General features: G+C 38.5%; 1 protein-coding gene across 3 annotated transcripts in view; it reads right to left on the minus strand.

Annotated features, from left to right (window-relative positions):
- Positions 1-12,543, minus strand: part of LYST (lysosomal trafficking regulator) — a 182,324-nt gene that overhangs the window by 75,963 nt on the left and 93,818 nt on the right. For all 3 annotated transcript variants that reach the window (XM_035008510.1, XM_035008509.1, XM_035008508.1), the window contains 6 exons: positions 11,047-11,245; positions 8,671-8,802; positions 5,595-6,225; positions 4,764-4,941; positions 2,509-2,678; positions 824-1,054 (listed from right to left, as the gene is read on the minus strand). In XM_035008510.1, coding sequence (XP_034864401.1) covers positions 824-1,054; positions 2,509-2,678; positions 4,764-4,941; positions 5,595-6,225; positions 8,671-8,802; positions 11,047-11,245 — 1,541 coding nt within the window. The remainder of the gene's footprint in view (positions 1-823; positions 1,055-2,508; positions 2,679-4,763; positions 4,942-5,594; positions 6,226-8,670; positions 8,803-11,046; positions 11,246-12,543) is intronic.

The raw sequence follows: 12,543 nt of genomic DNA on the forward strand, positions 1-12,543 counted from the left end.
ATAATCTCACACATTTTGTAAAGCTGTTAATCAATTTGGTAGGCAGCCATTTACCAATATACTTTTGGAAACAGGAAATTCATTTACAGTAGTAGAAAGAAGGAGAGTATCAGAGGTTTAAAACATAGGCGTTTGAAGTGAGACAGGTTCAGTTTCAAGCCCTGTGCTATTTACTAGCTGGGTGATCTTCAACAAGTCACTCTCTCTCTCCAATCCTCAATTTCCTATGCCTCGTGGGGATAATAATTTTTATAAGGTCACAATAGAAGCTTGGTAAATGTATTTGAGGACAGTTGAATTTATTCAACTTGTCTTCGGGTTCTAAATACTTAAAAGTAGGTCATATAAACAACTTTTTTTTATTATGTTATGTTAGTCACCGTACAGTACATCATTAGTAAACATCTTTTTAAGTAAGCTTGTTGAAAATGATGGAAAATATTCTCACCTCCAAATTCAATTTAATTTAATTAATTTAATCAGTTTGATAGGAAAGATAGTCTTTAAAAGTGTTTTGAAAAATCAGATGCTCTAATGTACCTATTACTAAAGTTTTCCCTTTCTAAAGTATTTATCAGATGGTGCCATTTTTTATTTATTTATTTTTATTCTTATGTTAATCCCCATACATTACATCATTAGTTTTAGATGAAGTGTTCCATGATTCATTGTTTGTGCATAACACCCAGTGCTCCATGCAGAATGTGCCCTCCTCAATACCCACCACCAGGCTAACCCATCCTCCCACCCCCCTCCCCTCCAGAACCCTGTTTGTTTTTCAGAGTCCAGATGGTGCCATTTTAAATAATGATTTAAAACTTACTTTTTTTCTAATCCATTCAGGGCTGCTACTGTATTACATAACACATACAGTAGACCATTATCCAGCAACATATCTGCTACCTTGGAACAAGAATTTAATATCTGGAGAAGAAGTAAGAGAGCACTATGCAAAAGCATGTTGTCATATAGAGATGTCTCTATTAGTCCCAGAATAGGAATGACAGACCATTTCTGAAAAATTCCCATGTTTTTCACATCTTCCAGGTCAAATCTGTAATGAAAAAGACACAGGTAAGAGCACATTAGAAGCAATTAACCACCAAATAAGGCAAAATGATTGCAATATGGGTTGTTTTGCTAACTAGATTTTGAAGCTATAAAAATAAATTTGGGGAGCAAGGAATCTCAACCTTTAAGATATAGACCCCGCCTCCAGTAAAATAAAAGTATTGTTAGAAGTCTGTCCCAAGGTAAATATACAAACATTCCAATGAAACATGTATACAATTTCATGGTTTTAACTGACTTGCTTTAATTTGTCCATAGGCCCCTTAGGTGTCCAAAGGACTCCTGCTTTAGGGGTCTATATAACAAGTGCACAGGAAGATATTATAAATTTATTATTAATAAAGTAATTAACAATTATAATTATAAGAGTATAATCATTAACATATAACGCACAACATATATAATTTGTATGAATATATGCTGTTACTATTACATAACATATAATAATAATAATAGTATTTGAGAAACCTTGAACTAGTAAAAAGAGGTCTAATGAAAGGAATGAGTTCTTGTCCCAATACTATATGCCTCTGTGATAGAAGGAAATTATTTAAGCGTTTTGTACCTTATTTTCCTTATCTGTCAAATATGTGTGGAGACACCTGCCCTACTTTCTTCTCAAGGCTGTTGTGAGAATCAAAGGAGATACTACAGAATTGCTTGGAAAAAGCTAAAAGCTGTATGCAAATGAAAGTGCTTTTGTCACTACTGCGATTAATAAGTAACTTCTTCAAGGTCTGAATTGGTCTACTTAATAAGCAGAAGACACTTAATGATGATGAGAGGGGCGCCTGGGTGGCTCAGTCTGTTAAACGTCTGCCTTCGGCTCAGGTCACGATCCTGGGGGTCCTGGGATCGAGCCCCACACTGGGCCCCTGCTCAGCGGGGAGCCTGCTTCTCCCTCTCCTCCCTGCTCGTGCTCTCTCTCTCCCAAATAAAGAAATAAAATCTTAAAAAAAAAAATAATGATGATGAGACACACATTTCTCACTACGCTAACACAGAGAGTGGTAACAGTTTCACTTTTTGGCCAAACCAGGAATTCCAGGTGATGGATGTGCTCTTCTCCCAGAAAACCTGGAGGCTGAGGGGAGTGGGAAGCTTCTCTATGGATCACTCATGTGATCTCCTGCTGTACAAAGATGAGCCACCTTCTTTTCAGCTACCCTTCTCATGTTAACACTGTGTGACAAATCTTAACTGGTCACCTTCTTTCCTTTGATGAATTTGTGTCTAGTTTCTGACTAATGAATGAAATACAAAGGAAGAAGTTAGAAACAAAATCATATGGAAAATAATAAATTGATTTACCTGGAAAATGACTTTTAGAGGGTTTTTTCTAAAAATGACCAAATAATTTTATTAAGAGTCAGCTTAATAAATTTTATTTTTAAGACAAAAGATCCCCGATTATGGTGGAGGAAAGAACACACTTACTCTTCATCAAGGCCAATACGACGACCAAAGAACATTTCAATGAAACATTCTAACAATTCCTGTGTTCCCCGGTGAAGATACAACTGGTTGGCTAGCAAGGAAAAGCCACGGTTCTTTAGGAATTTATCTTTTTGTTCTTTAGATGCTCTATTAAAATAGGCATCTAATAGCTAAGAAAAAAAATTAAGACAGTTTACATAATGCATTAAAATTTTATAGGATGTACAGAAATCAGGCAAATACTTGTAAGTTACCATTTACTTTCATATGTATAGAATGTAGAAAGCTCAAAAAAATGCAATCTCCATAGCAAAACAAAAATAATCTTTGTTTCTGACTACTTTGGAATGCTAATGATGACTTTATCTTGGCGATCTTAATACTTTTGTTATGGGGAGACTAACTTTTTTAGCTAAGCATGGACACCTAGTAGACTGGTAGCTCACTCGAGTATAAGTACTATATTTGTGCTTTATTCTGAAGAAAAAAAAAATAGTCAACACTGTACTATCCTCTCCCTGTAAATACGTGTGCGTGTGTGTTTATGTGTATCTCTTAGACTTCATTTCTAGACTTCCTGACAGATTATTTATCCTGAGTGCAGGCCTGAATTTCCACCCTTCCCTGGCATCTTAAATGCAACACGTGTAAAACCCAATTAATTATTTTCCTTCCAAAATCAATCTTTCGTGGTTCCATTCTTAGAGCACACAGTAGCGCCACCTTCCTAGATTTCACAGTTAATCTCACTTTTGGCTTTTCCAGCCCTGATTGCCCACGTGTAATTATGAAGTTCTCTCCCTTTCATTCCAGCGAATGTCTCTGAAATCTGCGTGTCCTTTGACTTCCCATTTCCCAGATCAGGAACTCGTCATTTCTGCCCTGGACTACTGTGCTAGCCTGCTAAACAGAATACTTCCACCTCTCCTCTGCTGCAATCACTCCCTCACAGTGCTGATAGATGATTCGTCCCCAAACACACATCTATTTACTGACCTACTTAAAAACTTCCCAAGTTTACAGCATGATACCAAATGTACCTTTTGCATGACTCCTTCCCTGGTTCCCCCATCAAAATTAATTGCTTTTCCTATGCTCCCACTCTTCTTTATTAATATTGCCATTGAAGCACCCATCACAAGAAGTCTTTTTTATTTAGTTGGGTAGATGTCTTTCTCCCTCACTAGACTATGAACACCTGGAATGTGGAAATCACTCTACTTTATATCCCACACAGCAACTAGCCCAGTGTTTTGCACATGGGATGGAAGCTCAATAAATACTGGGTTGAACTGCAAGTGCTTAGAAAACATCCTACTTAAGACAAACTAAAGAAAATGAGAATCTCTAAAAGACCATTTCAATACTGGGTTGTTTCCTAATGGAAACCAATCATATCAAACATTTATTCATTCGACACCACGCTTAGTACCTAGTGTACACTAGACACACGATGCCCATCCTCATGGAGCTGATATGTCAGTGTGGGAGAGTGAGAGAACAAGCACACAGATAGAATAAAAAGATAACTCCAAGACATAGCTGGGATGCTAGGATAAATGAGTCGGACACTAGAGGGAAGCTATTCTGAAAGGTGATCGGGTCACCTTTGAGACAGCTGAGCTAAAACTTGAAGTAAATATTTAAGATTTGATACTACACTGCAGGCAAGATTTCCAATGAACTATGTGTTCCTTGTAGTTGGTAGACTTAAAAAACATATGGGTATGAATCGATATATGGAGGAGAGCTTAAAATTGCATGATAATACATATAAAAAATGACTAGACTAAGAAGTAACAAACTACAGTTGACCCATGAATGACGCCCCACAGTTGAAAATCTGCATATGACTTCTGACTCACCCAATGTTAACTACTAATAGCCTCTTGTTGACTTGGAGCCTTACTAAGAATATAAACAGTCGATGAACACATAGTCTGTATGTTCTACGTATTCTATATTGTATTCTTATAATAAAGTAAGCTTGAGAAAAGAAAGTGTGATTAAGAAAATCATAAGGAGGAAAAAATATATTTACAGTACTCTATTATATTTATAAAAAAAAGTCTGTGTGTATAAGTGGACCCATGCAGTTCAAACCCATGTTGTTCAAGGGTCAGCTGTATATTGGTTCCTTATTCCTTAGAATAAAATAAAGCTTTAGGTCTACTTTAACACATATATTCAAATTTTAAACTATACATATGTTTATTTTTCTGAATTAAAACAACACATTTAGAGTTTATCCTTACTTTAATAACTCCTTGTTGTATAGCAGGTGATGGGTGGTTAATGAGGACTAACAGTGTATCTGCCTGAATGAGCTTGTCCATCACATCTTGAAGCATAACATCGGGCAGGATGAGAAGAACTCCACTTAAGAGCTCGTATAATCCACAGCATATAGGTACCAAACAGTCTTCCGTTACACTAAAACAGAGACCCCAAAAGTCTTACTAACACAATTAGCAGGAAGACAAGTACATAATGATTACCTTAAAGCACTGTAAGGAGTAGTAATAATTTTAACCTGTGAAACAAAGGTTCATAAAATGTTTAACTGAGACTAACAAATGTGCCATCACTTTTTTTCACTTTATTCATCAGCAATATAGTTTAGGCACACAGTCTATTAAACACCATTCTATTCCACAGCCATGATGTGCAATAGGGTGGTGGGCATTAGCCACCTTTCAAGCATTCAACAGGCATATGTGGCCAGTGTCTACTGTACTTCTCGGCACAGGCAAAACATTCCCATCACCACAGAAACTCTCACGGGATGTTGCTACTTGCTACTGTAAATCTTATAGCTTCCCCGAAGAGTTTTTCTCTAATAACTGTAAGAATTAAATAGACCACAAGGCATTTTTTTCTTTAGTAACTACTTATGGTTTGGCCTTGAGTAAAATATAGAATTCAATACTACCTAGCATTCAAATAAAGAGAAAGGTACCTTTCTGTTTGTTATTATTCTATATGTTGTAGATGAGAAGTGACATAATGAAGACATTTCTAGAAGGGTAGAGATTCTTCCAAGAATAGTAAGACAAAGAGGGGGGCCTGCAAAACCATGCAAGTACCTGTGAGTACTTGCAGTTCGGCTGGAGTCTGGCTCATAACCCAGAGAAAAGGCAAAGTTCTCCCACTCATCGGTGGTGTTCCTATCAACAAGACTCGGCCAACGTCCAACGGCTGCGGATCCATTCTGGGAAGGAAAAGCTAGCCCGAGGCTTGCACTAGCGCTGTGGCTGTGCTGGAATGAGGCCAGTCCCTTTAGGTAATCAGGTCGGCGTGGGCAGGACTCGTCCCCAGGACTGTCATCGTCTGATCTGGGTTCTGCTGCCAATTCTTTATGATCAACTTTGACCGCCGGAAACCCCAATGTTCCTTTTGGGACACCATTGACAGAGGCGTGGGCTGAAAGGTCAGCTTCCGTTTCATACGCAGCTTTTGCAGACTCAAAGCTACTGACAAACGCATCCTCTTTACCTTTTTTCAGGGTCTCGGAACTCACCAGAGAATTCAGTTTCTCTGCTTGGGAAGCAACATAATTATCTGCAATATTTTGTAACTTGTCAATACTATAACCCAAACTTCCAGTCAGTTTTTGCGGTTGCGTTTGAGGTGAAACAGTAGGAAATGCTGGTAGGCTTCTAGAACGCAGCATGTTGGTGGTCATCCGTTGTGGGATAATATTGCAGGAATTGTTTCCTGGTGAGGGTAGAAAGAAAAATACTCTTTAAAAATCTATGAAGTGGGACCACCTGTTTTCTGCACTATCAGTCACAACCACAGCAATGACCCATCTATCTAGCAATGTTAAAAGAATCCACATAGGGTAATGTTCCTAGTAACTAGTGCTTAAAATTCTTAAGTGCTCAAACTATTTTTCCTTTTAACTACTTTTTATTAAAAGCTTCCAAAAATGTATGTCTTTTTCTGTCTCCTTAACAAAATACAGTGTTGACTGAATGATTCAAAGTCATTAGGATTAATGGCTCTACTATAGTGGAATTAAGTGAAAATTTACTTCAGGCTAGCACTCACTAGGATATAGTTTGATGTAGTGGAAAAGTGTGGGCTTCTCAACAAGATATAACTGCATTCAAGTGATGGTTCTTTTTTTTTTTTTTTTAAGATTTTATTTATTTGAGAGAGAGAGAGAGCACGCACCAGCATGGGGGAAGGGAGAGGGGCAGAGGGAGAGGGAGAAGCAGACTCCCCACTGAGCAGGGAGCCCAATGCGGGGCCAGATCTCAGGACCCTGGAATCATGACCTGAGCCAAAGGCAGATGCTTCATCGACTGAGCCACCCAGGCGCCCTTATGTGATAGTCCTGTTAGTTAGGCGGCCTTAATTAATCATTTAATTATTGGAGTGTTAGTTTCTGTAAATGTAAAAGGAGGATTCAGAGTATCTACTTTGCAAGGCTGCTTTAAGGATTAAGTGAGATCATATTTGTGATGCTCCCAGGATAGTGTCTAGCATATAATAGGTGCTCAATAAACAGTAGTAATACTCATACTTGTTGTTATAATTACTAGACTAAATGGCCCTAGACTGTTCTGTCTCTCGTCCATTTCTGTAGTTACTTCTTGATGCTATTAGTGAGAAGCAATAGTTTTTTGACTTCCTATTACAGCTGTCCATTTGCTGCTTTTAATACTCCTTACATAAGGAGAAATCACCGTCATTCTAAGTGCACGGGATAAAGTGAATGCTGTTCAAGGTGTGGTTTGTGCGCCAGCAGCATGGAGATCAGCAAACATTACCTGTGTGATTGTTACAAATGCACATTCTCAGGCACCACCCTGGACCTACTGAATCGGAATATATGAGGGAGGGGCCCAAAGATCTGTGTTTTAACAAGCTCTCCAGGTGCTTTCTTTTGCCTGCTAAAACTTGAGAACACTGATGTTCTGGATAGTAAATAGGCACTGGATGAACTGTTTTAGAGCACAGGCTTTTTGGCAATAATAGCTCCGTAGCTCAGAAGTTTTTCCTAGTTATTTCTGCATTTTGGCTGGAGGGCTAAGGCTGCTGAAAGATTCTGTTCAAAAGACCTGGAAAAAAGGGGGGAATGATTGTATTTGAAAATGTTTGCAGTGATGTACAATGATGTTAAGGATAGACATTTCCTATAAAATTCCAAATAAAACCAATTAAAACACATCCCTCTTCTCTGGAAGACAGCAGCTGTCAGGAAAGGAAAAGAAGCACAGCCAGTTCACAACTAGGAGACATGTTCCTATTGTTTCTCTATAAAAAGTAGAGATGAGGTAGTTGTTAAGTTAGGAAGACAGAAAAGTACTGTAAGCTTAAAGATTGTTATGGAAATAGAAAAGGGAATTGATTTTGAACATACTGAAGAATGACAGGGCAGCATTAAAAGGCCAGCTACAGTTGGAGACCCTTGTAAAGACAGGAATTCTCTTCAGCAGCTTTCAGCAGCGTGAGGATAGTTATACCGAGGCAGGGTTGGGGTTTCTTAGGTCAAGAACGCCAAAAGGCAAGGGGACAAGGAAGCTGAAGGAGTGTCAAGAAAATAACTGGCTAATGGGATCTGAGCTGGATGGGGAAAACAGGCAGAAGGGAACATGGGATGGTGATAAAGCAACCAGAAAGATAGGAGGTTGTTATCAGAGAGTGGGATCCTGGAGTTTCAGAGCTGGGAAGTCTTCTTGATGATGATGAAGTCCATGTATACTGGTAGATAAAGTAGAAGGAAAGGTCCTCAGAGTCCAAGAATAAGAAGCTGGAGTACAGGATGGTCATTGTCTAGAATGACGTTTAGGTAGAAAGGAGAGAGCAAGCCAAACAAAGATTTTGAAGAAAATGGGAAAATAAATCAGAAACTTAATGAAAGACAAATCACTGTGATAAAAGGGGACAGAGAATTCCAGAGCAAGACAGCATGCACCTCTTCTGTTCCCTAATTCTCTGGAGTATCTCTTGTTATATTGAGTGTGAGCTGCTGATCACAGAAAGTAATGAAATGCATTCCTTAAATATATTCTGTAATTTTGTTTTAACCTTCCATTTATTTGATCTGAATATCACGTATATCATACTGCGAAAACATGTACAATTTATTTATCTGCTAATATTCAGAACTATATCAGGAAGGGTTACACTTTCATTATTGTTTATGTTTACCTTCAGGCGGTGAAGCAGTAAAACCAGATGGACTTATTACCATAAATCCAGGGCTAGGAACAGATTTTCCTCCACTGCTGGAATGTCTCAGGTATATGATTGACTGGACTTTCTCCTGAAAGATCTTGCCATCTAGAATCAAAAAAAAATCTTGAGACAGTAAAATTTTTTTAAAAGGATAAAACGAAAATATAATTTCAAAAGCAAATCATTAAATATAAATTTTTATGAAAAGACGTTCAAAGTGAAAAAATATGGCATGTTTTATACTAACGCACATTTGCTATGCAAGTACACGCTATTATTTCTCAGATGTAGATTTTTTTTTACTGTTACTTGCCACGTTAACTTTTATTTTCTTTGAATTGCAACTATACTTACATTTATTTCTGTATTTGAACAGCTAACTGTTCACTTCACTCTTTGAGGAAAGGACTCTGTCCTATATTTTTATATAACTCCTTCAATGTCCAATATGACTCCAAACTTCAGCTTAATCGTCCTTTCTGAGCTTCAGACTTGTAAATTCAATGGCTCGATTTCTTAAATGCACCATAAATGCTACAAATCTAAATCTGAATCCTCTTTCTGCCCTAAATTCAGTCCTTCTGTTTTGTTCTCTGGTTCATTTGGCAGAAGCACCCATTTCCTAAATAGAAATCAGGATTCACCCTTGACCACTACCTTTCCTTTATCCATGTGAAGTCGGTTTCCAGGTTCTGCTGACTTGATTCTGCTTCTTGAACTCCTCTTGTCCCAAGCACAGTGCTATAATGTGGGCGCTTATTATCTCTCACCTGGAGGCCTGTCACAGACTTCTAAACGGTATCTGTGATGGACATCTGGTCACCCTCAAATCCTCATAGCTTTCAGAATTCTATCAAATGTCAACCCCTGCTAAGAACCTTCCAGTAGCTCTCTGTTGCCTCCTTAACACTATGGATAAAGTCCAAACTTCTTGTCTATGAGAATCTCCGTGATCTGCCTCCAGACCCCTTCCAGCCTTCTTTCTGCCAGAACAGTTCCATACACCTATTTCTCACAGCTCCCAATCAAGCTGTTTGCTTTGTTTGGAAGCCCCTTCCCTTCAACTCCTCCCCAGCCTTTAAGCGGGCATCACCTCCTCCAGGAAACACCTCCTCACCGGGCTCTATGCTTCCAGAAAACAAAATATTTCTATCACTGTGCTTTCCACATGATGTCATTACCTGTTTATGTCTCTTTCCCCTCAACTAGGCTGTAAGCTTCGTATAGGAGTGGACCACATTTTACTCATCTTTGCAACTACCCTGTTTCCAGAATCTTGACAGTACTTTATTCACTAAATGTGTGCTGAACCAAACACAAAGTCATGCTGTCTGTTTTCATTTGGATTTTTACTGCTGTTGAATCATTTTATTCATTTATTACATTCCTAAATGCCTGTTTTACAACGAGTTTTCCTCTCTAAATTTACTATCTAGTTTTCTCATAGGTACATTCTTGCTTGCTTTCTCACCACATTACATTTTCCTGGTTCTTTTAAAACCCTAGTTATTCCATCTTTCTCTTATACTAATTACTCTTTCTTTAGTTCTATCCTTTGCTTCCTTTTTCCTTCACTCTCTCTCTATACTTTTCTTCAGTGGTCTCATCTAGTCTCAGAGCTTCAACTTACTTCTATGTGGGTAGTTTCTCTTTCCTGAATTTTATTGCAGTAATGTAATTCCATCATATTTCTTTGCTCAAAACAAACAAAACAACAAAACAAAACCCTTCAGTGACCCCTAAATAGAATATAAGTTCAAATTCTCTGGCCTCACATTCAAGGACCCATTTAATATGATCTTAGGGGGGAAAATAAATAAGTGACGGTCCCAAACTATATTTACGGTATTGTTTCTCACTGATCCTTTGTAGATCCCTATACTTGGGTAAAATTCATTATTCTTTATTTTCTCTATTTTTTTTTCTCCCTTTAAGTCATTCTCTTTACCTGGAAACCTCTCAAATTCTACCTAAATTCTTCAACGCCCATGTCAGATATAGAATCTATTAAATCTTCTTTCTCCACAGCTGTCTGATGAGACCCTCACTCCTCTAAAATCTAATCAGTCCTTCTTTTGAATCTATTAGGTACTTAGCAGATATTGTTTCTTACTATAGTTATTAGAGTGTTTGTCCCCTCTCTCCTCCTGGCAGTGAAGCTCTCTGAAGGCAGAGACCGTGTCTGGCCCATTCTACAGCCCTTTGCCCTGTCCCAATCCCCGTGTGTGATTAGGGCAGTTTCCAGCACAGAGAAGCCAGTCCATGAATATCAAACAAATGTGGATCGAGTGGGAAGAAAAATACTGAAAACTGAGATAGCCAAAATCTAACAAAAATGATTATACCTACCTATGTGCAAAGAAAAGTAGAAGTTTGTGGGGTTGTGACAAACATAAGTATTAGTAGGAGGGTGAACGGCTAAAAGGAAATTGAAGATAACTGTCAATAATTCCAAATCTGGAGGAGATCCAAGGACTTCCGCTATAATTTTCACAAATGATCTACAAACCTCACGGGGCATGGAAGTAAGCTGCCCCTCTTTGTGTTCCTGAAAAAATAAAAAAACTCTCTTTAGATTTAAAGAGAATTGTCAACTAACATTTTTCATTTAAGCAACAGATTCCATTTAAGACAGAATTGTGTTGGTTTACTACCCTAGTCTGACCATATTTACCATTAAACTGAGTTGCTACTTCTCAATTCAAGCAATCTTGCCAATAAAAATTCATTAAAACCAATGGCAACTTACTTCTAGCCCATTTATTTTAATTAACAAGGCAAAGTTATATTGTGGCACACACAAGCCTGGCTCAGAAGCCAAACCACCTAGCTGTGCATTCTGGCTTCCCCACTCACTAGTTGGGTGATTTGGGGGCATATTTAATATCTCCATGCCTCAGTTTATCTATAATATGGGAATGATCATGTTACTTCATAGGGTTGTCATAAGGATTAAATGACAGACTCTTGGAAGAGCACCTCACATATAGGAAGCCCCACGTAAGGAGACCTGGGAGAATGCCAAGCAATTACTAAACATAAAGACAGGTATAAATAAATTATTTATACTCTCCAACTCCACCCCCCAATAGGTAGCAGTTGGCCTCTAGATCAACACCGAGGGAGTTAAACTTCCTCATCTTCCCTCTCCCTGTATATGTGATGTGATACATCTGAAAAATGATACATGTCTACACCCACTTTTCTTCATTTACTCTTGTGGAATTGCTACATCAGTGTTACTTCTGCCACAGCCATCTGCCTTTTTTCAGAATCGTGTCCCTGGTGCCTCCCCCGTTCCTGGTCGCCACCCCAGCCGTTCATTCCCAAGTCCATCCCAGGCCATGTTTCCTCAGTCTTGTCCTTTCCACTGACCCCTAGCCACTAGTATCCTACTTCATTAAAAAAAAAAAAAAATCCCCTGGGGCACCTATGTGGCTCAGTTAGTTAAGTGTCTCACTCTTGACTTTGGCTCAGGTCAGATCAAGCCCCACGTCGGGGCTCCATGCTGGGCATGGAGCCTGCTTCAGACTCTCTCTCTCTCTCAAAAAAAAAAAAAAAAAGATTCTTTCTCTCCATCTGACCCTCCCCCTACTCTCTTTTTCAAAAGAAAAAAAAAAAATTCCCTTAACTTGAATTTTGGGAACCTTTTGTTAACTTTCTGTTTCTCTCTTCTTTCGCTGCTAGACCTTTTAATCATTATTTATTTTCACTATCTCTAATGAATCCACCACACGTGCTGCCTAAAATCCCCGAAACCTGGTTCCTGCCTTCTTCATTCCTTAATGATTCTTGCGAGTCATTAAAGAATTTCTGTCAGTGGCCCTTTACCTGTCCACATTTTCT

The sequence above is a fragment of the Mirounga leonina genome, unplaced genomic scaffold (assembly GCF_011800145.1).
Source record: "Mirounga leonina isolate KUSES-001 unplaced genomic scaffold, KU_Mleo_1.0 Mir_152, whole genome shotgun sequence".
Lineage (NCBI taxonomy): Eukaryota > Metazoa > Chordata > Mammalia > Carnivora > Phocidae > Mirounga > Mirounga leonina.